General features: G+C 33.2%; 1 protein-coding gene and 2 long non-coding RNA genes across 4 annotated transcripts; 1 reads left to right on the plus strand and 2 right to left on the minus strand.

Annotated features, from left to right (window-relative positions):
* Positions 1 to 6,152: 6,152 nt before the first annotated feature.
* LOC122015890 (disease resistance protein RGA2-like) lies at positions 6,153 to 10,511 on the minus strand. 2 transcript variants are annotated; one of them, XM_042572985.1, is made up of 3 exons: positions 10,355 to 10,511; positions 6,669 to 10,216; positions 6,154 to 6,397 (listed from the first exon to the last, which is right to left on the minus strand). In XM_042572985.1, exons 2-3 carry the CDS (start codon positions 10,146 to 10,148, stop codon positions 6,368 to 6,370), a joined length of 3,510 nt encoding a protein of 1,169 aa, XP_042428919.1. In that variant the 5' UTR covers positions 10,149 to 10,216; positions 10,355 to 10,511; the 3' UTR covers positions 6,154 to 6,367. The 2 variants fall into 2 exon arrangements, with proteins under 2 accessions (XP_042428912.1, XP_042428919.1); XM_042572978.1 differs by having other exon boundaries at positions 6,153 to 10,216.
* A 5,560-nt stretch (positions 10,512 to 16,071) lies between these two features.
* Positions 16,072 to 18,919, plus strand: LOC122015904. The gene is made up of 4 exons (XR_006121002.1): positions 16,072 to 16,645; positions 17,270 to 17,760; positions 18,167 to 18,215; positions 18,299 to 18,919. It is a non-coding gene; the product is annotated as an uncharacterized LOC122015904 (long non-coding RNA).
* A 258-nt stretch (positions 18,920 to 19,177) lies between these two features.
* On the minus strand, positions 19,178 to 20,901 carry LOC121999058. The gene is made up of 3 exons (XR_006116793.1): positions 20,244 to 20,901; positions 19,604 to 19,764; positions 19,178 to 19,504 (listed from the first exon to the last, which is right to left on the minus strand). It is a non-coding gene; the product is annotated as an uncharacterized LOC121999058 (long non-coding RNA).
* Positions 20,902 to 27,358: the final 6,457 nt, after the last annotated feature.

A 27,358-nucleotide genomic window follows, 5' to 3' on the forward strand; every position in this document is an offset into this window, starting at 1 on the left:
CAAGCATATTTTCAAAGAAATATCTATCTAGGAGTTAGAAAAGAAACAAAAGAAAAAGAGTAGAAGAGATTATTAAAACTCAGAAAGGTGCTCTTCATAAATTTTTTAAAACTAGCTCTTTAATTGAAGATTCAATTGATAAATTACAAGAATAAAATCAAGAACTAAATGATTATACAATAGATGAGCAACAACTAAGTAATCAAGAAGAACTAAATGATTATGCAACAATTGAGTAATCAAGAAGAACTTAATAATCATACAATCAATGAGCAGAAAGAATTGATAGAAAATGATGACAATAATCATGCAATGAATGAGTAAGAAGAATTGAAAGAACATGATGATAATGATTTGAATATAGAAGTTGATAATATAATTGAGAATGAAAATAAGTTAGAGAAAACTGGTCATGTTTTGGATATATAAGATCCAAGATCTTGGGATAACATTGATAATAAAACACGAGATCTTTTGGTAGAGAAAGTTCCTATAAGAGAAAGTAATCTTAAGTTCACTGTAGATGAGCTATCGAGACATTTTCATATTCTTATTACACAAGAAAATTACCAAATGGAGAGAATCAAGATAGAAAATGGCTTGTATACTCGAAAGATGCAAACAAAGTATATTATTTTTGTTGCAAATTGTTTAAATCAGTGAAAAATAAAAGTTTGCTGGCAAATGAAGGTCTGAATGAATGGAAACGTTTAAGTGATAGACTTAGACAATGGTATTGAGCATATTACTAACATGAGAACTTGGATTGATTTGGAAATTAGATTGAAAAAGAATGAAACAATTGACAAAGAGATCCAAGTGCAAATTAAGAAAGAGAAAGAACATTGGAAACTTGGCTAGGATTATTTCTGTTGTGAAATGTCTTGCTAAACGTAATTTGGCTTTTCGCGGAGATAATGAAAAAATTTACCAAACTAGTAATGGTAACTTTTTAGGGTTACTTGAATTAATTGCAGAATTTGATTTGGTAATGCAAGAGCATTTTAGACGCATTCAAAATAATGAGATCCATTATCATTACCTTAGTCATAAGATTCAAAATGAGTTGATTTTTATATTAGATTCTAAAGTCAGAAGTACTATAATTGAAAAAAATGAAAGAGGCAAAATATTTTTCAGTAATACTTGATTGTACTTCAGATGCAAGTCACCATGAGCAAATTACTTTGATAATTAGATGTGTGGATGTCTTAACTTGTCCTATAAAGGTAAATGAGTATTTTATAGAGTTTTTAAAAGTGGATGATACATCTAGATTAGGACTTTTTAATGAATTACAATATATTTTAGAAACCCTTGGACTTGATATTGATAATGTGAGCGAGCAAGGTTATGATAATGGTTCTAATATGAAAGGTAAAAATCAAGGTGTACAAAAGAGATTTCTTGAAATAAATCCAAGAGCATTTTATATGTCATGTGCTTGTCATTCTCTTAATTTAACAATTTATGATATGACAAATTCTTGTGTTAAGGCTGTGTCATTTTTTGGAGTTGTGCATCGCATGTATACTTTATTTGCTAGTTCTACAGAAAGGTGGAAGATTTTATAAGATCATGTTCATCAATTAACTCTAAAGTCATTGTCAACAACAAGATGGGAAAGTCATGTTAATAGTATCACAGCCATAATAACTCAACCAAATGAGATAAGAGAAGCTTTATATGAATTATCGAAAGTTAGTGAAGATGCTAAGACTAGGAGTGAGGCTGAATCTTTAGTAATACATGAACTTGAAAATTTTAAAATTTTGTTGGGTATGACTATATGGTATAACATTTAGAAAAAAAATTAAATTGATTAGTAAAAAGTTGTAATCTAAAGATATGCAAATTGATATTGCAATAAAGATTTTGAGATGATTGATTTCTTATTTTGAAAGATATAGGGAGGAAGGTTTCCAATTTGCTATGACATTAGTGAAAGAGATTGCATTTAAAATAGAAATTGATCCTATTTTTCCTCAAAAACGTACAACTCATAGAAAGAAACAATTTAATGAAAATTATCATGAAAAGATTTCACAATCTGTTGAGGAATCTTTTAGGATTAATTATTTTATTATTGTCGTTGATATTGCTATTTCCTCTTTAAAAAGTAGATTTGAACAATTAGAAATCTTTGAAAATATTTTTGGTTTTCTATTGAATCCTAAAAAGTTTCTTTCAATGAATGATAATAGATTGTATGAGTGTTGTGATAATCTTAAAGTTGCTCTAAAATATAATGACAAGTTTGATATTGATGCTGATGATTTATTTTCTGAATTATAAGTGCTACAAATGTGTTTACCAATAGAAACAAAGTCAGCTTTTGAAGTTCTTGAGTTTGTAAAAGTATTATATTATTTTCCTAATATTTTCATTACTTATAGAGTTTTGTTAACTATACACATTACTGTAGCATCAGTAGAAAGAAGTTTTTCTAAACTAAAATTGATAAAATCGTACTTGCGTTCAACTATGTCTCAAGAAATATTAAATGGCTTGGTAATTTTATGCATTGAAAATGAGATCTTAGAAAACTTGATTTGGAAGAGTTTATTGATGATTTTGCTTCCTAAAATGCTAGAAGATTTAGATTTTTTCAATGATTATTTGATACTTGTTTTGTTTTTGTATTTGTAGCGACTGCACTTTTTGGAGAAACTTAGGAAATATATTTTGTATGGTGTTGTATTTTTTAGAGAATCTTGAGAAATATATTTTGTATGAAGTTCATCATATTTTAAATAAAATATATTATTTTTTAAATTTTATTATTAAACTCTATTCAAATTATATATTAGTAAAAAAAATTATAGGATTTATTTTTCTCTTTTTGCCGAGGACTCTCAAAAGTTAGGGTCAGTCCTGCTTGGACGACAAGTTAGAATGACAGGTTTGGCAGCTTTGAGTCTCATCATAGTTATAGCAACAAATAATTCAGAGGCCAAGAGTCTTGTGCATGGTTCTCGAGATGGATTCTGAAAGAAAAGGCATTTTAAGTTATTACACATTTAAAAAAAATATACCCTTTGGTTAATTTTAAAATACGAAAGTGTCTTTAAATACCCATAACTTGTGTCAGTATAAATTTATTTCCGATACATTTCTAAACCAATTTATTTGTTTCAACTCCCTAACCTTGCAAAATTATCATATTGCCTGCGTTTGGATTTAAAACGCATAATTGTTCCTTTCTCTCCCAATGTCTGACACATCACTTCGCAACTTCAAACCAATGTACTCCTTCGCAACTTCAAAATTTGACGATGTACTCCGCCTCTGCAAATCCAAACCATCAACGACACACTTCTCGGCTTCATCTCTAAACCATCTCCATTGACATTGAAAGCAAAAATCAGAGAGACGGCAGAACCTGACTAAATCATCTTATACTCTTGAATCATCGATAAGTAAAATTTGTGTGTCCTAGATTTCGGCTAATTTATTATTCCTCTACGAAAAATTGAAGCGTTAGTTCATGGGTGTTTTCGATTTTGTGAGATTGAGGTTAAATAAAATTAAGTTTAGGTGTCTGTATTCTAATTTTATGAATAAGTTTGTATTACATCTTCTCTAATTCAGGAAATGTTAGATATATGTAAATTTTATAGTGATTATCAATAAACTGAGTAATGCCTCAATTTAAGCTCTTTGATGTCCAAAATATGTAGCGTTATATTTTAGAATATGAATGGATAAATTATTATAATTATTAGTATTGTTCATTCTACTAGCTCAAATAAAATTATTTTTATATTTGAATTGTATATTATAAGTGCATTTGTATTTTATCGTTTTCAATTGAAGAATTGAAAGATATAGGTTAGTTTTGAGTATTTATTATCAATAAATTGAATAATATACTCAATTTAAGTATTTTGATGTCTAAAATATTTAGAGTTTGCATTTTAGAGTGCAAGGTGGTTTGGCTAGATGGGTTAATTAGGTTGGTTGGACTGAATTTAACATATAATTTAATAGAATATCACATAATTTTTTATTTATATTGTAATTTATTTATTCAAACATTTAATAAGCAGATTCATATATTTCATAAGCATGTGAATTCTAAGATTTCTTAAACACATTAATATAATTTCTTGTATTATAAAAAAATAATAAAAGTAATAAAAACTCAAATTAAAAACATACTCCTTTTTAGATTGGTTCTGGTTTGCAAAATTAATAGAGTCAAATATTTTTTCCCTTTAATTCAAGATCTCAAATAATATACACAAATCTCATTTCATCTATTAAGTAAGCCGAGAAATTTGCCCGTCCTTTTGAAAGAAAATAAACAAAGTAAGAAAGACAAGAAATCAAACCTAAAAAATTAATTCTATTAGTAGATGTTAATCGCTTTTAAGGAATGAAAAGAAAAAAAAAAAAGTTCTCTATGGATTTACCAGAATGATTAAAATGCGAGAAATTAAATAGAACCAATTTTCACTGTTATATGATTTTTTTAAAAAAATTATGAATTCCAAGACAATAAACTTGAGTCGGATGCTCTTTTGCCTCTTGACCCTTATCTTTATATATTAATTTAGAATAATTTTATCTCCCAAGAATATGAATGGGATCACCTCTATTATGCAGCCCTTATGAACTAGCAGAAATGGTTAGTGGTGTTAACATAGATAAGCCTACAGTCGATTCCCAGTAGATGCGAAAGCTCCATGGCTTACTTAACCCACCCCCCTACATGCACTATTATTATAGGATGAAATTCTCATGATTTACTTATCTATATCTAGTTGGGAGATCAGTGATACTAGACCTTTTGTGATGAGCATTGTCAACGTTTACCAAGCAAATGAATAGAATGATGCAAATTTCAAGTACCAATTTGAGCAAAATCAAGAGATCTTTCAAACTCATCGTTATGCTCTAAACAATGTTTATAAGAATATAACAACAATAATATATTTTTACCACAAATATTAGAGGTCGCAATAGGAGAGCAGGTCTCCTACACTATTTTTTTTATGATCCAAGAGTTGGACTACTCATATTTACGGTCGGATCGTGATCGCGATCCGGTCACAATTGATTGCGATCTCTTCCTAGGTTCATCATCCGGACCAGGTTATAGTTTGGTTCGGAACGGACGGCCGGAGGCCGTCCGGAGGACATTGGTGGTGGATAAGTGGCCAAGTTACTGGGGTCTCCTCCGGATGGCCTCCGGCACCCACTCCGAATCAAACTATAACCTGGTGGGACGGTAAATCCAGAAAGGGATCGCAACCAATTGCGATCGGATCGCGACCATAATCTAACCACAAATATGAGTGGTTCATCTCCTGGATCATAAAAAATGATCCAAGAAATCTTAGCTCGTCGCAATAGGTCAAGAGCTATTGGACCATTATAGATAAATAAAGTGTTTATGAAACAATACTCGCAATCAATTAATTTGTTTTGACATGTTTATACAAAGAGTTAAGTTTACTTATAACACTAATATGTGTATCAACTGTGAAAGGATTATTTGATAGTGTATTTGAAACTTGTTGAGCGTGTAACTCAAATGGGTCAATTTTGATTGACTTAACGTGGCCAACATGGTTGGATTATGTTTGATAGCTCAAAAGTTTATAATTAACTCGTATTGTAGAAATATATGCAACCAAAAAAATTATAATGCAATTAATCCCGCCCTCATCGGGACAATCCGGTGCACACAACTCAGTCAATAGGATTCAGGACATAATTTATTGTTCACATTGAGATATAAAGATATGTGTTATATAAATTTATAATGAAACCAAAACTGAATCCCAAACTTACATATATAAAAGAAAAAAATATCCATCTTACACACATAAGAAAAATCTCCTACAAAGATTAAGTTTTCTTATTAAAAATAATTAATATATTGAAACCATGAATATTACAAAGAAGTTATTATTCTCACGTATCTTTATTTTTTTTAAACAAACGGTAAGTAAAGATCTCTCACAAAGCTTAGGAGTTGAGAATTAAGATTAAGCAGAAAGTTCAGCCTAATTATTAAATAAGTTCAACATTTAAATAAAAAACTACAAATTCGGTAATAATAGTTACAATATATTGGAATGTCAAGATGACAAATTAATATGTCATAATACTTATTTAACAATTTCACACAGATCAGTGAAAACTAAAGAAATACACACGGATGAACACAATAGCAAATTTTGCTCCCATAGTAGGAAGCGATTCTGAAGAGTCATATATCACGAAGCTAGCACTTGAATATTATTATCATCAAACTCTAACAGATGCTTTTACTGCTTGTCTTATGCATAGTATGCCCTTGAAAAATCATATCCTTGTTGTGATAATAATTAATTGAAGTATTGAACCGTCCCAGTTCTCATTTCAATTCCAATCTTGCCTTCATAAGCTAACCGTGTAAATTACATGCAATACAAGAGACAAATAAAGAATGAGCAACAATGTAAAAATGCTAATTATCAAATATCTAAAAAATAGCAAAGACATTTCGGAGCTTGGACAAAAGAAAAAAAATTGTGTGGCAAAAAAAAGTTGATGATGAATCGTATATATATAATGACGTGAAAAGAGATTTGAGGATTAACTAACAATACGAAAGAAGGAGTGCAATAATAAAAGCTCTCTGTACATGGAAATAAACGGGCGTCAAGGCTACTTACTCTCCTCATCACTCTTTCCATGTAGAACCTTTCCGACTGCTCCTCCAGCGTTGGATGTACTTTGCCAATGCAAATGAAAACATCTAGTGACATGGGAAGCCCATCCTCTGGCATCGCTTGAATCTGTGGACAGTTACATATTTCTAGTGCTTTGAGAAAGGGAGAAAGTCTTATCTCTGGCAGTGATTGGAGCTGTGGACAGTCACACATCTCCAATTTTTCTAAGAGGGGAAAGTTATGCAGCAGCTCTGTTGGCAGGGATTGTAGTTTCTTACAATAACGGAAGCTTAGAGATGTAACAGCAGTGAGGCTTTGCATCAATATGGCATCCTCAAATATCACCTCCTCAGAACATGATTCAATTTCAAGTTCTTTGATGAATGACAGTGAGTTTCTCAGAGGAAACATTTTAAGCAGAGCAGTGTTGTCCACACATAATTTACGCAGAGATGACAAGCCCCCTGCTTGCTCATCTTCTACATCCAACTGAACTAGCATAGGACATCTTACGATCTTCAATTTCTCGAGGGATTTAAGGAGTCCTAGGCACTCCATCCGTCTCAACTCATCACAGTTAGAGATGTACAAATATTGCAGTTCTACCAATTGAACGAGAGGAATAGACGCTATACGTGGGCAATGCCTTATGGTCAATCGAGTAACTAAACGAAGGTTGGGCAAGCAATCAGGCAAAAGTTTTGAATATTCGCCACAGTTGTCCAATTCTAATACCTTGATTGAGGGCGGTAGATGGCAGCTACCTTCCTCGTCATCTTCCGTTTTGTTATTTAATATGAGACTGGGACAGTTTGTTATTGCCAATATTTCTAGGGAAGGAGGGAAGGGAGGTAATCTGTTTAGTTTGGGACAATCTCTGGCACAAAGTTCACGCATGCAGGGAAATAGATCTTTACCCTCAGTCCAAGACCACTCCTCTAATGCCGGCAAATCGTACAACTCAAGCATTTCCAATTTGGGAAAACACTTGCCTTCAAATTCATGACTCAGTTGTTTCAAAGCAGGCATGCTGACCATGCGAAGTTCAATCAGATGCAAACGTTGACCAATAAATGGCAGAACGTCATCCCATCCCTTGCAATTTACCAAGTCAAGTGTTTCCAAATTGGATAGAACTTTTGGCATCAACCAACTAGGCGACCTACCTCCATTGTACCCTCTAATTGTCAATATTTTGAGTGATTCGTGTGGCTGCAGACCTTCAATTACTTCCTCTTCCAACTTGGCATCCTTCTCATCATTCCATTGCAGCACCAATTCTTTTAGATGGACTTTGTTCTTTAACTCAGCATGCTGTGCTTCTGTGCCATCGACCACATTCTCAAGATTTTGAATATGAAGTGTTCCATGAAGCTGGGTCATATCCTTTAGTTGTTCAAGCTTGAGTCCGTCATCCTCTTGAACACTAAATGTTGGCAATTCTTGAAGATTAGTTAATCTTCGTACATCCTTCATCATCACCAAAAACATGTCATTTGCATCAATGCATCTCAAATTGACCAACTTACTCAATTCTTGTGGTATGTACTCTAGTTTAGAACAACCTTTTACCTTCAGTGTTTGCAAATTATAAAGGTAGGATAGTAAGTCAGGCAAAATTTTAATTTCAGAATTCCATGATATATCAAGGTAACGGAGGTGAATCAATTTACCAATATGTTCAGATAACTCCTGCAAGGAACACCAACTTACATCCAAAACACGAATGCTTCTTAGTTTTTCAAAGAGGCTATCGGGAGATGATTTTTTTCTCAACATCAAGGTGTGCAACTTGTCGTATCCAGAGAAATCCAATGGCAATTTTCCTCCTACTCGTAGATGCCGAATCGTGGAAAGCATCTTTGTTTGTCTGTTATTTTCAATCCTACATGTCTCTTCCGTAGAAATCATCTCAGCTAAATCATGTATAAGGTCATGCATCACGAATTCACCAAATTGCAATTCTTGAAAGAAAGACCGGTTAATAAACTCAAGAAAATAGTCGCTTCCAACATCTTCCATCCTCTTTGTGTTATTATCTTCGATGAAGCCTTCGGCCATCCACATTTGAACCAATTTGTCTTTATCGAATAGGTAGTCTTTAGGAAACAATGAGCAAAAAGTAAAGCACTGTTTCAGATTTTCATTAAGATATTGATAACTTAAATGCAGGGCTGGCATAATGTCATCTTCATCTTGTTTTATTTTCCATATGTCGCTCTTCATTATGGTGTCCCAGTGTTGCTGGCACAAATCTGATTGCAGAACACTGCCGAGTGTCTTTGCGGCTAATGGTGAGCCCTTCAACTTGCCAGCAATATTTCTACCAATGTCTTTTAGCTCTGGATAGTCTTCAGGGTCGAGTGTACCAAATGAGCATTTCTTGAACAATTGCCAAAAGGCATCTTCGTCTAAACCATGGAGCAAAATTGGTTCCACCAAGCTAACCATTTTTGAAACTTTCATATCTCGAGTCGTAACAATGATTTTGCTACCATGAGCTCCAACTTTAAGTAGTGCACATAATTTATGCCAGATACTCTTATTATCGCTCCACATGTCGTCAAGAACAAGCAGAAATTTCTTATTCGCAATATGCTCATGGAGTAGTTTTTGAAGAGGTTCTAACCCCATGTTATCATATTGTTTTTGTGGAGTTACTGACTGTATTATAGATTTAGCGAGTCCTTGCACAGTGAAATTGTCAGACACACAGACCCAAATCTTGAGGTGAAAATGAACCTGAACTCTGTTGTGTTTGTGCGCATACTGAGCAAGAGTAGTCTTTCCGGCCCCTCCTATCCCGACAATGGGCAAGACCGAAAAAGCATCGTTGACAAATGCCGATGCAGGTTCCACCTGATTAGCTGACCCCAACAACCAGTCCACCACTTGATTCAGTTCTTTGTCTCTGCCAAACAATATGTCCGTCACCGGGGAAGAGCATGATTCTCGAGCCTGAAACTTCACCTCAGGTCGCTTCCTTCTATCATTTGGTGGTAACACATTCATGATGCTCTTCATACGATTAGCAATTTTCTCCAGCCTTCCTTGCATCTTCCTCACTCTAGCTCTCGTATCATCTTCCTCCAAGGAATGAGAAGAACCCAATAACTTTTTTTTAGCAGCATAGAACATGTTTGAAAGGCCACTGGAGCCAGTTGCTAACTTGTCCTCTTCTTCACCTTTGATCTTCTGCCTGAGGACATGATATTGGAACTCATCTATCAAGTCCTCAGCATCATAAGCAGCATCCTTGAGTTCCTGTATCAATGTCTTCCATTTGGTGTCGTTGCACCCACTACTCTGTACCTCGTCAAGGATGATTTGAATCTCCAGCAGCGATGGGTGCAGATTTTCCATGTCCTCAGCGAAACCCCGGCGTTCGGCAAACAGTTGGATGGATTTATCGCTGGCCTTATCGATCAAGGTCTGGATGAAGGCCTGCGCGAACCATCCCCCCACTGTTAGTGCGACCGCCATCTGACCGCAGAAGAGAGCAGCGGCAGATCCTGTTTTTTTTTTTCTCTCAGATCTGCAAGCCAAAAGAGCTGCAAAAACAAAACAAAGACAGTAGTAATCAAGCGCCAACGCCATGTAGTAGATCGAACTATTGATTTGATTGATGACAAATTACAAGGATTAATATATATAGCAAAGTAATATATATGTATAAGAGATTTGATTACCTCCAAATAAAGTGGATCTAGAGGTGATCGTTGAATGTGCGATGCTTCTGCAAACTACAGAATACTCTCAGGAAGCAAATCTTGCTAAACGGAAATTGCAGATCAAAGCAAAGTTGGGCGATGGTTCTGCAAACCACCGAATACTCTCCGGAAGCAAATATTGCTAAAAGGAAGTTGGAGATCAAAGTCAAACTGTAGACTTTCGTGTTTTCAGTTCAGCAGAAGCTGACTCCGCCAGGATTAATTAAAAATATTTAATATAATTAAAAAATGAATCTATAATGCTTCATTCAATTCAACTAAACTCTCTCCCCTTCAATTATTTTTAATGAAATCTTACTAATCAAACATTAATTAAGACTATTTAATTTATAATTATATAGATAAATATATCTATCTAGACTATTAAATTTATTAATCTCTCTTGCATTCTTTTTTACCGTCTCACTTTTAGATGCAGAAGTTCATCTGGACCATTAAATTTATCAATTCTGATTCATTTTTTACCTCGCTTCTTAGTGTATTTTTTTCAACTTATGTATTTATTTATTTATCGAAGCTGACTAAATAAAAGTTAATTAAAAGTAGTTAATTTGTACAACAATACGATGAGTTAATATGCCCCAACAAGTATTGAGTAAGTTCACACATATACTTCACACCGATGACACAATTTTTAATGTCTTTTGTTTTTTTGCAACTTATGTTTTTTTAAAATGAATTCTTGATCATCTATGTCATCAGTTTTTTTTAAAAAAAAAAATAAAAAAATATTTTATTAGTAATTTAAAATCTGACATACTATTTATGATTCATGGAGTAGAGTAATATATTTTTAAAATAAGATATAAATCACATGGCCCATGATGCACATCGCTAGTAATATAGTGAATTAAGATAGTGCCACGTGCACAGCTGGCATAATACGATGTTGACATCTTCCAAGAGATTTATAAAATTAAAAAATTTTAATAAAAATATTTAAACTGTTATAGTGGTGAGATTTAAAATTTATAATTTAAGAACAGTATTAAAAATTTAAACACATTTGTTTTTTCTTCTAAAGATTGAACTTGTAGTTAATAATAAAATAATGTACATTGTGATTTGTAATTTATAAGATAACGTAAAAAGATATATAATTTGTAACAAATTCATGAAAATTATAAAGAGATTTTTTCATTAGAATTTGAATAATAAATTTACTTTCGATGTGACTTATAAAAAAAATTATTTAGAGATTTAATCATTACCGATGCCCTTGAGATAGTGGATTAGATAACGTGCATGATTTCGTGTGCCAAAAACATAAGAACGTGCGTAGATTTGCGCCCTAGTCAAATTTAACAACTTATCCTTCAACTAACACCAACTGCTTATTATAACATCACAAACCCATTATAACGCTATTAAATAGCTAGAATTTAACCGGCTAAAATATATCTTATAATTTATCGTTAAAAATATTATATATATATATATATATATATATATATATATATATATATATATATATATATATATCTTACTATTTTATTAAAAATCTTCTTCTTTATTAACTAGTGAAATCTAAAATGTATTTACGTCATGTCCTTTTTTCTATTCACATTAAAAATAATTCCAAGATTTATTAATAATTCCACAAGCGAAACAATTAGTGATCTAGAGTTCGAGACTCAGTTATAGTGTATTATTATGAATTTTTTTCATCATTAATTTTCTCTTATTGTTTTATATAAAAAAAATATATAATTCTCTTTAGCCCCCCATATATTAGAATTGACAACACTATGATCAAATAAACTTCTATAAATATTTTAGGCAGACTATGTTAAAAAATATATTTTTCTTAATTTTTTTTTATTAAGACAAATATAATATTAAATTAAAATAATTTTTTGCATAGGGAAACCCGTTAAGGTAGTTTGGTTTGACGAATTTTACTCAAATAATTAATTCTTGATTTATAAGGGTGACATTAAAAAGTTCAAACAATTCAGATTTTTAAAACCCCAAATAATTTATATATTATTATATTACACACGCAACACGTATACACGATCACACTAGTATATATTATAATTTAATTCTAGCGAGTTAGAATTTAACCAGTTAAAATATATCTTATAATTAAATTTTGATCAAATAGATTTATCGTTATTAAATTTCAAAGTGAAAATTTTGGCTAACATTAATTTTTTAATCAAATCGGAATATTTAAGGGGCGTTTGGTATGAGCATGAGAATGAGAATCGGAATGAGAATCATTGTATTGTGGAATGGGAATGGGTATGAGCATGGATATCACTTTTAAAAATAATGTTTGGTTAGTTGCATACTTTCTATCGGAATAAATAAATATTTTCATTTTTTACCCTTAAAGGAAAATAAGAGAAAAAAATTAGATATGAGAGAAAGATGAATGTGAGAGAAAAATATGATGAAAGAGAATGATGAGAGAGAAAGTATGATGTGAGAGAAAATGTGACGAGAAAGAATGAAAAGAGAGAAAGTGTGATGAGAGAAAATGAGAAAAGAGAGTGTGATAGAAGAGAGCATGATGAGAGATAAAATATGATGCGAGAGAAATTATGATGGGAGAGGATGAAGAGATAGAAAATGTAATGAGAAAAAATGAGGGAAGAGAGAGTGTGTGATGAGAGAGAAAGTATGATGAGAGAGAAAGTGTGATGAGAAAAAAAGAGACCAGTGAGTGTGATGGGAAAGATAATGAGAGAGAAAATAAGATGAGAGAGAAAGTGTGTTGAGGAAAAAAAAGGAGGGAGTGTGACAAGAGGGATTGAGGAGAGATAAAGTGTGATGAGAGTGAAAGTGTGATGAGAAAAAAAAAAGAGAAAAGAGAGTGTGATGGGAGAGATTGAGGAGAGAGAAAGTATGATGAGAGAGAAAATATGATGAAAAAAGAAGGAAGAGAGTGTGATGGAAGAGATTGAGGAGAGAAAAAGTATGATGAGAGAGAAAATATGATGAAAAAAGAAGGAAGAGAGTGTGATGGAAGAGATTGAGGAGAGAGAAAGTATGATCAGAGAGAAAGTGTAATGAGAAAAAAGAGAAAGAGAGTGTGATAGGAGAGAGAAAGTGTGTGATAAAATGATAAGAGAGAAAATATGATAAGAGAGAACAAGAAGAGAAGTGATATGAAGAAAAAAATAAATAAATAAATTTTGATATTTGATATTAAGAGAGAAAATTTTAGTTTTAGGTCAAGGGTATTTTTGGAATAAGAGAATATTTTGATTGATGAAAATAGGGTAATGACTCATTGAAGTGGAGGTACATGGGAATGAGTTGTTACCCAATTTCAAGGATTTATTCCCTTATTTTTATTCCTATTCTTATAATCTAAATATTAACAATGACAATTAATGATTCTCATTTTCATTCCTTACTCCTATTCCCGTAAACCAAACGTTCCCTTATTCTCGCTTTCCTTCATCCACGCTTTCCTTCATCCAGTCAATTTGCCTAATACGAAGTTGGCACGTCCTCGTTTTCATTTAGTGGAAGCTGAATCGATTAAATAAAAATAGTTTATTATGCAGCTTTTAAAAATATTTTATCCAGCAGGTTGTTCTAGACAAATTCAATAAGTATTAATTCTCTCTCCTTCAATTTTTTTATTTTTTTATGAAATCTTACTAATCAAATATTAATTAAGACTATTTAATTTATAATTACATCGATAAATAGATCTATTTGGATCATTCAATTCATTAATCTCTCTTACATTCTGTTTTTACGACTCACTTTTATAAGCAGAATTAAGTTTATCTGGACTATTAAATTTATCAATTCATTTTTTGACTCGCTTTTTAGTGTATTTTTTTAGCTTATTTATTTGTAGAAGCTTATTAATAGAGTTTTGAGATAGTTTTTATATTTAATTCTGATAGAGATTAATTTAAAATTAATGAGAAGCTAAAGTATAGAATATTTATAAATAGAAATTAAAAATTAATACAAAGTAAAATTGGAGTATTTGATGAATAATTACTTCTAAATTTTATTTTTAATTAAATGATAATAATATCTTTAAACTATATAAATTAATTTTTTTAATCATCTAAATATAATTTTGATGAAGGGGAGCCTTGCAGCAACAGTAAAATTGTTATCATGTGATTAAAAAGGTCACGGGTTTAAATCTTGGAAATAATCTCTTGTAAAAAGCAAGCTAAGGTTGCGTATGATGGATTCTTCCCCGGGATCCCGGAGTTTCATATACCGGGCTGCCCTTGTTATGTATAATTATGATTATATTTTAAATATTGTATCAAAATTAAATTTTTTATAATGAAAAGTTATATAAAATTAATAAAAATAAAAATAAAAATGATAAAATTTATATAAATACATAAAAATATGTATAAAACATTCTAGAAATACAAATTATAAAAAAATATAAAATATTATTTTAAAAATAAAAATTACAGAAATATGGTGGCAATTATGTAAAATAATAATTCATTAAAGTCAAAAACGTGGTGACAATTATGTAAAATGTGATGGTAGTTTAATGAGTTGTTCATGTTTGTTTATTTAATTAATCATGTGTATATTGAACGAAAATAAATAATTTCTTACAAAATTGAACATCAAACTGTATAATTATGATTATATTTTAAATATTGTATCAAAATTAATTTTTTTATAATGAAAAGTTATATAAAATTAATAAAAATAAAAATAAAAAATGATAAAATTTATATAAATACATAAAAATATGTATAAAACATTCTAAAAAATAAATTATATAAAAATATAAAATATTATTTTAAAAATAAATATTACAAAAATATGGTGACAATTATGTAAAATAATAACTTATTAAAGATAAAAATATGGTGGCAATTATGTAAAATGTGGTGATAATTTAATTAGTTATTCAAATTTATTTATTAATTGTTCACAACCATTTAATTCATTTATAATCCTATTGAATAAGCAATAGGATGAGTTAATGTACCGCAGTATAAGTTCACACGTATACTATCGAAAATTAAAGAAATAAAAGGAATTCTTAATCACTTATGTCATCAGTTCTTTTTTTAAAAAAATATATTAAAAAAATATTTTATTAGTAATTTAGAATCTGAAATACTCTTTATGTTTCACAAGTAGAATAATATATTTTTAAAATAAAGTAGCCGTGGTGAAATATGATACAATAACTCAATATAAAAATAATCTTCACTTCAAATTGCAACCAAAATTTCTATCGCCACCGTCAAATTTCATGTGCTAACACATGCCTCAATAAGCTTCACAATCCGGCTCTAACTGAATCGGATTGTTCTAACTAGGGATGAGCAGTTTTAAATTGATGAACCTGCTCATATTAATCTAAATTAAACTTAAAAAATAAACGCATCAAATAAAGAATTGGATGTAGGATTCTGCGCGCTCTCAGGATGGTCTAATGACGAGGGCAGATTATCTGGACCGTAAAAAGTGATCCAAGGGATGATCCCTTGACTTGGATTAGTTTAAGGGATGGTCCCCATTCATAAAATAAATGGGGACCATTCATCCCCATCAATCCAGATCAAGGGATCATCCTCTGGACCGCTTTTTGCGGTCTAGAGAATCTGGGCTGGTCTAATGACGGGGCCGATCTTCTGGTCCAAAAATCCCTGGTCCCCTCCTGGACCACATTCCTCATATAAAACCCTCTCTCACGCACGAAGCACGTGCACGCGGCAACGCACAGAAAAACAAGCCCTAGCCTCTTCCTCTCGTCGCCTCCCTCCAGCGAGCCCTGTCCCACCTCCCTCCGACGTTCCAGCCCCCGGCGACCTCCCTCCCACGGCCTCCAGCAAGCCCCGTCCCCCCTCCCTCCCGCGGCGACCTCCAACGACCTCAGCGTCTCCTCCCTCCAGCGAGCCCTGTCCCCCCTCCCTTCGACGTTCCAGCCCTCGGCGACCTCCCTCCCACGGCCTCCGGCGCCCGCGGCGAACTCCAACGGTCTCAGCGTCGCCTCCCTCCCTCCAGCGCCGTCTCCAGCGCCCGCGGCGACCTCCAGCGGCCTCAGCGTCGCCTTCCTCCCTCCAGCGCCACTTCAGCGACCTCCAGCGTTCACGGCGACCTCCAGCGGCCACCTCCCCGCGACCTCCAGCGTCCGCAACGACCTCCAGCGGCCCCCTCCCTGCGACCTCCCTCCCGCAGCCTCCAACGACCTCCCTCTCGCTGCCTCCAGCGACCTACAGCCGCCTCCGTCCCGTGGCCTCCAGCGACTTCCCTCACCTCCAGCCGTCTCCCTCCCTGGATTAGGTAATAGTTGTTGAAAATTTCTCATATCAGTTAGTTGAAAACCTGAATTTTATTTGCTTGGAACATTATTTAGTAGCAGCAATAATTCTATTTCTCCTCTTGAGATCCAAGTAAGTGTATCTTTCCTTCTTTTTTTTTTTTTTTTTTGATGAATATTCAATATCCTTAAGGCATTTAGTCTAGTAATACGGGTTCTATTTTTGCCATCTCAGATACTTGTTCTCTTCCAACTGATGATGACAAATCACCATGCATGAATTAATTGGCTAATCCCTGTCCTTTTGATAAAAATAGTTAAATGCTTCCCATAAGTAATTTATTTTCAGGGGTTAAAAGATATGCTTGCACCGAACAGAGATTAAGTTAAGAAGCTGGATTACTAATTGATAGCTGGAATTTCAATACAAGGCCAATAAGATAGTCCAAAGATGAGAACCGTATAAACTATGCCTTTTAAACCTCAATGACATTAATGCATTCAAGTAATGAAATGAATCTGTTTTATTTAGTTCAATTTTAGTATTGGTTAAAGTGATTTGTAATTTTGGAATCTGAGCGAGACAGATAGCTGATTCTGTTGATGTTTATTTATGTAACAATGCATATTTGGTAATTTTCATACAGGCTTTATTCTACTGTGCTTTGCGTTGCTCGCGTGAGATGATTGCCTCTGATGATGGATCCAGGAGCTTGCTGCTTGCTGTTAATAGAAGGCTCACTGCACTATCATTCCATATCAGAGTACTTTTGGGTTGACATGAAGAAGATCAATGAGATTTATCGCTACAAGACTGAAGAATACTCCCAAGGTGCTACTAACAAATTCAACATCTATCCGGAGCAAATTCCTAGTTGGCTAGTTGATTGGATTCCTGAAAAAGGTGGCTACTTGATTGGGAACCTTCAGCCAGCTCACATGAATTTCTGGTTCTTCTCACTGGGTAATCTATGGGCTATCACTTCATCTTTACCCACTCCGAGACAAGCCGAGGAGATTCTGAACCTGATGGAGAAAAAATGGAAGGATTTCATTGGAATATACCTCTGAAGATATGTTATCCTGCGTTAGAATATGAAGAATGGCACATAATTACTGGAAGTGATCCGAAAAATGCGTAAGTAAAAAACCCAACATAGCCTTCTGTTTAATGAGAATCTCATCTTCATGGCTTAGAACTTGAATCAGTTTTCTATCATCTTTCACCAATATGATATATTGATGATGCTAGTGATATGAAATGCTACTAGTTATTCTAAAAGCAAAAGTAATAAGCCACCATAAACTCAAAAGTTCTCTTTGATGATTGTCATAATTGCTAAGTATCTTGATCTAATAACACTCGATAATTTGTGAATCATATTTCCGTCATTCTTTACTAATATGACAAATTGTTGATGTTAGTGATACCAAATATCACTTGTTATTCTAAAAGCATAGGCAACAGGTATCCATAAAAGTTATCTTTGATGATTGTTGTAGTTGCTTAGTTTCTTGATCTAATAGCACTATATATTTTGCAGGCCTTAGTCATATCATAATGGTGGACCATGACCTACCCTACTATGGCAGGTATTATAAGTGTTCATCGATAGTTCTCTAACACTATTACTTCCAATCGTGTTACTAAATGAGTTGCCTTTGTGATTTTCTAGTTCACATTGGCTTGCATCAAGATGGGCCGGCCTGAATTAGCTCGTAAAGCTGTCTCAGTAGCTGAGAAAAGGCTTTCGAATGATCAATGGCCTGAATACTATGACACCCTGACCGCAAGATTCATCAGTAATCAATCACGATTGTATCAAACATGGACAATTGCTGGGTTTCTGGCATCAAAGTTGCTACCGGAGAATCCAGAAATGGCATCCATATTCACATTTGAGGAAGATATGGAACTACTGGAAGGCTGTGCCTACAGTCCGACAAATCATCCTCGTGCCAAATGCTCATGACGCGTTCCAAAAGCGTAGGTCCTCGTATAACTTGTTGAAGATACGCAACCATTCTTTGATGCTTGTACTATATATAAAAAAAAGGAAAACCATAGATGGAAGAGGGATCCACCTCCACACAACATTGTTTCCTCATTGAGGTATGCTCTTTTTTTTGTTGAGCTACCATGATGGTGACTGTGTATCAGTGATGTGTAAAAGATTTGGCCTTTGTAACAAAAAATATGTATGTTTTGATGACACATTGATTCATATAACTTTTTTTTTTATGTTCATGTTGATCCATATTTTGTATAGAAAGGAATTTTTGTAATTAACACCCAGCAACCTTGAAAGAATATTTATTATTTTATATGTAATCAAAATGCAAATTATACTTTATAGCTCAGATAAGTTCTGTAGGCGATTCACAAAATAAATCAATGCAAATTTCATAATAACGATCCTTATTAGTCGCCAAATTGCGAACTTAAGTTGAGTGCAGTGCAAAAAAAAAAAAAAAACAAAGACCCTTATGAAATGAAGTTTTGGGCTTCATTGAATCATTGAAAGAAATAGAACAATGGGAAATGGAACACAATCTTAATGACTTGAATATCTTATTTGGGATTTCCAAGTAGAATGCTACAAGAAAATTCTTGGTGAAATAAATTACAAACTCAGATGAGTTAATTTCATATAAATTTGCTGTAAATAATTGACATACACTGCCTCAAGCATAAGCAACCCATGTATTAAGAAGAAAATAATAGTTAGGGATGATCCAAGGACTTTTCCTTCAATATTTAGGCTTCAAAATTAGTCTCATCATTCTCCATCACTAGATCAACATCCATTATATCTCGACAGCCAAAGAGCTAGCAGCTTGGGAGTAGGTCAGAGACCAAGCAACTGTTCTTGGTGCCCGTCCTGCATATCCACAAATTTTTTTTAAAAAAAATCTGCATTAGCAATCTAAGAAAGGGTAAACTTCAGTCAGTCAATACTCTATAGTCAGGAGTATGGAACCTGATCAGCGTGAGAAACAAAGTCAACTCTTCTCTGACTTCTTACTTGATCCGATATCTCCTGTGTGCTTGCTTTATCTTTAAAAAAAAATACGTTCATTTTTTGTCTTGAACCCAGTTGGTGCTTAGTTCTCTTTCTTCTTTGCACAATGATAGTTGGATCTGAAAGACAACAGAAAATGAAAATGTGTAGAAGTGGATGCACTTAATCCAACTGAAAACTCAATAAATTCATCTAACAGACATTGTCCCCAAACCTGGTCATAGGGGAAAAAAACAAGATGTCGTGACACACTTAAAAATGTTCTCCAGATTTCATAACTTCTACGCTAAATGCACTGCCAGTTTACATGTCAATAACATCTACACATATGACAGTAGAATGAATGCAAACCCACAAGTAACTGAATAACATAACCAAATATATATTACTAACAAAGTATGACCATTAGAAGTACAATTGACAGGATTTTATGCAAGTTAAAAATGAAGAATTGGTGAAGCTTAGCTTAGGCAGCAAAAGGGTTGTATGTAAGAAAAGAATAAATGAATTGCAAATAACACGAAATTCTAGAATTAAGAACAATCCACACATAAAAATGGAGATGACTGGAATATTTGAGAAGATGTAGAGGACCAACCTTTGACAGAGATCTTCAAAGATCAAGATCCGTTCCAAATGCACAACACCGCTTGCATTGCTTAAATAATCTTCAAATTGCTCTGTCCACACGGTGCCAAGGACGGAGGTCGCTGGAATCGAATTCGAGGGAGGCGACTGGAGAGGGCGCTGGAGGGAGGCCGCAGGCGACGAGGGAGGCCGGCGCTGGAGGGAGGGAGGCGACGCTGGAGTTGGAAGATGCTAGGGCTTTTTTTGTGCGTTGGCGTGTGCAGGAGGGCGGCGCTGGAGAGTGGTGACGAGGGAGGCCGGCGCTGGAGACGGCGCTGCAGGGAGGGAGGCAACGCTGAGGCCGCTGGAGGTCACCGCGGGCACTGGAGGGAGGGAGGCGACACTGAGACCGCTGGAGTTCGCCGTGGGCGCCGGAGGCCGTGGGAGGGAGGTCGTCGGGGGATGGAACGTCGGAGGGAGGGGGGACAGGGCTCGCTGGAGGGAGGCAACGAGGGAGGCGACGCTGAGGTCGTTGGAGGTCGCCGCGGGAGGGAGGGGGGACGGGGCTTGCTTGAGGTCGTGGGAGGGAGGTCGCCGGGGCTGGAACGTCGGAGGGAGGGGAGACAGGGCTCGCTGGAGGTAGGCGACGAGAGGAAGAGGCTAGGGCTTGTTTTTTTTTGTGCGTTGCCGCGTGCACGTGCGTGCGTGAGAGAGGATTTTATATGAGGAATGTGGTTCAGGAGGGGACCAGGGATTTCTGGTCCAGAAGATTCGGCCCCGTCTAATGACTAGTACATGAGGTATTGTCTGAGATTCGAATCTCGGTAAAATCAAGATAAATACCTTCCTTATATATTAGTATTCCAAATACTAGCTAGTAACCGTCCGTGATTTACCTTTTGACACTATGCCATCACGTAGGATTCTGATATTATATTACATGATCTAGTAGAGTCAGATATTTTTTTTACCCTAATAATCGAACCAAACTCAATCTGCGATCACCCCTAATCAAAAAAATATCGCTGCTACATATTATAACAGTCACTGTCGATTAACTGCTACAACATGTAATAAATAATGTCTATTCTCATTTTAAAATATTTTTATTTTTTTATTATATTTATATTTTATATTTTATATTTTATTTGATATAGAATTAAATATTCAAATAACTGACAAACCGTAAGATATCTGATACATAAGAACCGTCGAATATAAAGTCGAATATATGATGCTGATATTATATTATCTAATCTAATAGGACTGGATAATTTTTTATCCTAATAACTGAATCAATTCGATTCATGATCATCTCTAGTTCAAACGCACGGCACATGATTGCACCTCACCACCAGTAAAGCCCCACGTGACACGGATAAAAGGATATTTAATAGTCAAAAATCTTTTATTTTTTTAATATATCATATTAATAATATAAAAATTCATTAAACATTAAATTGATGATTAAAATTCTAAATAAATTTTATTATGACCTAATTCATGTATATTATCTTAATTTCGAGAAGAAAAATTACAAATCTAAAACTTGACACAATTTTTAATGTCTTTTTTTTCAACTTATATAAAGTGTTTTTCAAAAGGAATTCTTGATTGCCTGACATCAGTTTTTTTAAAATATGCTTCATAGACAGCAACGTGGCATAGAATACAACTCAATATAAAAATAAGATAGTACTAAATGATCAAAATTTAATTATATATATATATATATATATTACAATTTATTTTAGCCGGTCAAATTCTGAACAATAAAATTTACTTATAAAAATAATTTTCACTTTCAATTGCAACCAAAATTTCCATCCCCATTGATAGCATCAAATTTCATGTGCTAAGACATGCCCCAACAAACTTCACAATCCGGCTCCAACACATGGCCCCTTGAGTGCACGTCCCCAGTAAGGCCCCATGTGATACGGAGAAGAGCACCTTTAATAGTCAGAACTTTATTTATTTATTTATTTACAATTTTAATATATTACATTAATAATTTAAAAATTTATTAAAACATTAAAATTCTAAATGATACGATTCCATATATAATTTTACGTTGTATTCGAGAACGTGGGTTCGTGTGCAACGAACATGAGAACGTGCATTGGTTCAGGAGCTAATCAGATTTTGTACATTTTCAATTTTGCCCCTTCAACGAACAACAACTTCTTATTATAACGTTATAACGCATTAAAAATCAGATGAAATTTCAAAGGGCGAAGTGAAAAATTTTACTAGCATTAATTTTTCTAATCAAATCGGAATATTTATTCTCGCTTCCCTTAATCTCACGTTACCTCCAATTTGACTAGAAGGTCGTTGGGATTCAATTAAAGCTGCACACTTCTGTCATTATATTCAGAGGGTGTTTGATTAATGAATTTGGAAATGAGAGAATGGAATGATAATAAAATATAGTGTTTAGATTGTGGGTTTGAGAATCATATTTTGGGAATGATTATCATATTTATGGTAATCAACCAAATCCATATAACTTGATCGGTTTCATTTCCATTCTTATTCTCATTCCACCCTACTATCAAACTCATACTCATAATCATTCTCATCATTTAACCAAACACCCTCTCCAATTGGCACGTGACAATAATTTTTTTTTTGACGCGTTTTAATTTAATTGGAAGCTGATTCAGCTTGATTAATAAAAAGTATTAAAGAGGGTTTGATTTATATTTTTTATATTATTTTTTAATTTTATTTTTTTTTAGAAAATAAAAAATATGTTTGGGTTGTATTTTTTAAGTTTGTTTTCTAAAAAGAGAGGGCAAAAAGTATAGAAAATCATTTTAATTTTTTTTAAAAAAAAAATTAGGATTTTTTAAAAATAAAAATGAAAAAGAGAGAGCAAAAAGTATAGAAAATCATTTTTATTTTTTTAAAAAAAATTAGGATTTTTTAAAAATAAAAATGAAAATATAAATAAACCAAAAGCTCCGTTAATTACCCAGCTGTTAAAAGTATTTGATGCAGTAGGTTCTTCTCGACCATTCAATAAGCATTAATCAAAAACATTTATTTTATATAATTACAAAGATAAATATTTAATTTGTGTAACACTCTTTTTTTCCCAAAACCAAACATTTTATAATGAAAACAAAAGGACGTCATTTTAAGATGTTGGATTAATTAAAAATTGTCCTCGGCTACTGCCCTATAGAAAAGTCTCAAAGTTATAATCTCTAATTATTATATATTTATAAGATTTATTTTAAATATGATACTTAATTAAGATATTAGACTTCTAGACGGTCTAAAATTAGTACCTTTGATCTATCTTAACAATCCATGAAAAATTTAAATAGGATTAAATCAATTGTCTTATATTCAACATTAACTGTTCCAATATTTTTTGGATTAATTAAAAATAACATACCAATTTAAAGGGAAAAAAATTTTAGCAGTTGTGATAGAATGCGTAAATTAATAAAATACTTATTTTCATTAAGAAAAGCACATTAGTTAAATTTTTTGATATTATTTATTATAGAATAATTATTATTAGAAAATATTTATTTATTTCCTATTTTATATGTTTTCTTATTTTACGTATTTTACTATTTTATACTTGTAATAGTATTTATATATCGTATATTATCATTAATAAAATAAATGAATTTTATCGTCAACATGATATCAAAGTGCTAATCTTAACATCAACTTTTTTTTTTCTTTTCTCCTCAAGCCCTAAACGCCGCCCATAATATCCACCAACCACCTTCTACCATGGCTACTGCCAATGACATCACTCGTCGGATATCTCTCATAAATGCTCATGATTCATCTTCTGCCCTTGTGGTTCTCAACGTTAATGCTTAGGCACCGTTGAAATTTACCATCTTCAATTACTCTGCCTAGCACTTGTAGTTCACGTCTCTTCTATTCTGATGACTTACTGGATTTGTTGATGGCTTACGTCCCTGTCTCCCTACACAGATAACGCCTATAGGCACCACGCTCCCTCAGGCGAATCCTGATCATATTCTTTGGCTCTGTCAGGATCAACTTCTCCTCAATGCTATTATATGTTCGATATCCAAATGGGGCACGCAACTAAAGGATGTTGAGCTTCTGAGTTGCTCGCTATGAGCACTTCCCGATTTACCCTGGTGGTCGGTGAGAAACTTCCGTGAGGTTGGGCCGCTCACCCCAGACTCGACGTTACCCAGCTTGGTTAATCATTTTTTTATTATAGGTTCGATGCCTCCTACTCTTGTGCAATTTATTTCTTCATCAACTTCATCTAAAGACATGTGACAGATACTAGAGGAACCTACACTGCTCCCTCACGTGACAGGATTATAACTCATCATCAAATTCTTGCCATCTCTTACCAGGGTAATAGATCTATCACTGATTATATGCAAGACATCAAATGAAACATTGATGTGCTTATGAATGTCAAAGTTAACTTTGATGAACTCTCCATTCGTGTCCTGAATGGTCTTAGCCAAGACTACTGCAATATCTCACATGTTCTGCAATTTCGAATAACCTCAATTAAATTATAGTTTGGATGTATTCTGATACCTGTTCTTGGGGTAGGATTATACCATGAATATTTGAATAACACACACCATTTTATAGATAATGTAGGATATTCAACCTCAACAATTTCCTCAAGTCTACTATAGTAATCAAACTGAGTGTTATTGTTGTTCATAGATCTTTGACGTAAATACCTAAATTATAGGTTAATCTACGTGAATCTCGTTGTGCCATGTGGAATTTGAGGCCATTAACATAATAACCATAATAGGCCTTTATTTTATAGAGGGGTCTTGATGCAAGATTTATTATCTTATTATCTTACACATTTGATATTCTATGGTCTTTTACCTATAAAAATAGTAAACATTAGGACACTTCTTAATACACATGAACTTAAAATTTTGATAAATTCTCTAAATTACATATATTTAAAACTATAATGCAAATTCAGCTTCTAACTTTTTAACTATCTCACTTGCACCCATTGATGAATTTTGTAGATATAGTTGATGTTCGTACAAGTTGGAAAAGAAGGTAATTTTAAGATAATTGGGATATCAAGTAAAATAATTAAACAGAGGATAAATGTTTGATTAGAGAAGTCAACTTACTTTAGGTATGGTTTGACCTCTTCACAGTTTAAGAGTATGTATGTGCTTGCAGCATGATATTCTTCTTGGGTTAACCATCTAGAAAGCGATGCACCCATTAACTTATAAGGAAACTTGAAAATAGAAAGTATCGATAGGTCTATTAGCTGAGAAACATCATCAGAATTTTTAGGATACTAGGATGTCTTGTTTGCATACTATCAACAAAATAATAGGAGCAGAAAAAAATGCTTCTTCAACCAGATAAGCATTATATATTAACCCCTCAACTCTTACTTTGTTACAAACATTATTCTTTAATTCCCTCAAAAATCATTTGAATGCATACATCCATCTATATTGCACAGGACCTGCTATTTGTACATCGTATGATAAATGTACTGATAAATGTTCCATTAAATCAGATAAATTGGGTGGAAACATACATTCCAGTTTATATAATATGAGAGAAATGTATGTTTTTAGTTGAAACATATCATCCATCATAATACACATCATTGTCAAATCTCTAACAAATAGATTCAATTTTGCGAGTGTTTGCCAAATATTATAAGAAAGTAAATCATAGAAATCTACTGGAATAAGTCTTTGCATGAATACATGACAGTCATGACTCTTCATTCCAAACATCTTTATCCTATTCGTATCCATGCATCGAGCCATATTTAAAACATACTTATCTGGAAATTTGATTTCTTTCAACCAATTATATAAAGTTTGCTTACCATCTTTGTCCAATATATAACAATCTTTTAGAAATCTATTGATTGTTTAATTCTAATGCAACTCTAGTCTGTTGACTAGTTCTTTTAATTTCTCACATGATTTTTACAGTGTCTTTAGTTCTTCTAGGCACATTCATCATAGTGTTGAAGATATTATCAAAGAAAATTTTCTCAATATGCATAACATCTAAATTATATCGAATAAGTAGATACTTCCAATATGTCAACTCCAAAAAATACTTCTTTTCTTCCAACCTAACTTACACATCCTAACAATGTATTTATAACTTATCGGAACTAAGTTAAAATACTGGTAGAAATTCATAATTATCTATTTGTTCAATAATTTCTTCACCTGAAGCATGGACTGTCGAGGAGGTTTTTTTATTACAATATTTTTTAGGATTTTTTTTATTTCTCCTGAAAGGGTAATCAATATGTAAAAATTTACGATGATTATCAAACCAAGATATCTTTCCACTACAAGGTAATGAAAATACATCAGAATCTGTCATACAGTGTGGGTATGCTAATGTACCAGTTGTGCTCTATCTCAATAATATTGAATATGCTAGAAAATCACTAATCGTCCATAGGCAGCATGCAATCTACAATTAGTTTTACTTGCAACATCATAAGTAACCGACCCTACATTCCATAGTTCATTCAATCGGCAATTAAAGGTTGTAAGAAAACATCAATCTTCTCTTTGGGATTGGTTGGATAAAAAATTAGCACGGTAAAAAAATATAAATTCATCTTTCATGAACATCCATAGTGGTAAATTATACGGTGTTAATATAACTGGCTAAGATGAATATTGTTGTCCCGATTGACCAAATGACTGAAATCTGTCTACGAAGAGTTTCAATCTGACATTACGCGGTTCCATTGAAAAGGAGGGAAATACAGTATCAAGATATTTCCATACAGGAGAATCACAAGGATGACACATAATACCTCCTTCGTGCTTATGTTCACGATGTCACATTATGTGGCAAGTTGTAGCAAGAGATGCATACAAGTGTTGAAGTCTAGCAGTTAAAGGAAAGTAATACATCACTTTCCAAGCAATATTTTTCCTTTTCTTCCTTAGTATGTGAGTACGATGATTATAACGAGGGTGAGTATAGATTTTGCATTCACTCAAATCATTGTCTTCATTCCAAAATATCATGCAGTTGTTTATATAATAATCAATCTTCTCTATATGCAAACCTAAATCTTTAATCAATTTTTTATACTGTAAAAACTATCAGTCATTATGTTATCAGTAGGAAGCAACT

The sequence above is a fragment of the Zingiber officinale genome, chromosome 1A (assembly GCF_018446385.1).
Source record: "Zingiber officinale cultivar Zhangliang chromosome 1A, Zo_v1.1, whole genome shotgun sequence".
NCBI classification, from domain to species: Eukaryota; Viridiplantae; Streptophyta; class Magnoliopsida; order Zingiberales; family Zingiberaceae; genus Zingiber; species Zingiber officinale.

Bases quoted from the DNA above. Each gene is read 5' to 3' on its own strand.
- LOC122015890 (XM_042572978.1), bottom strand. From the start codon at position 10,148: ATGGCGGTCGCACTAACAGTGGGGGGATGGTTCGCGCAGGCCTTCATC.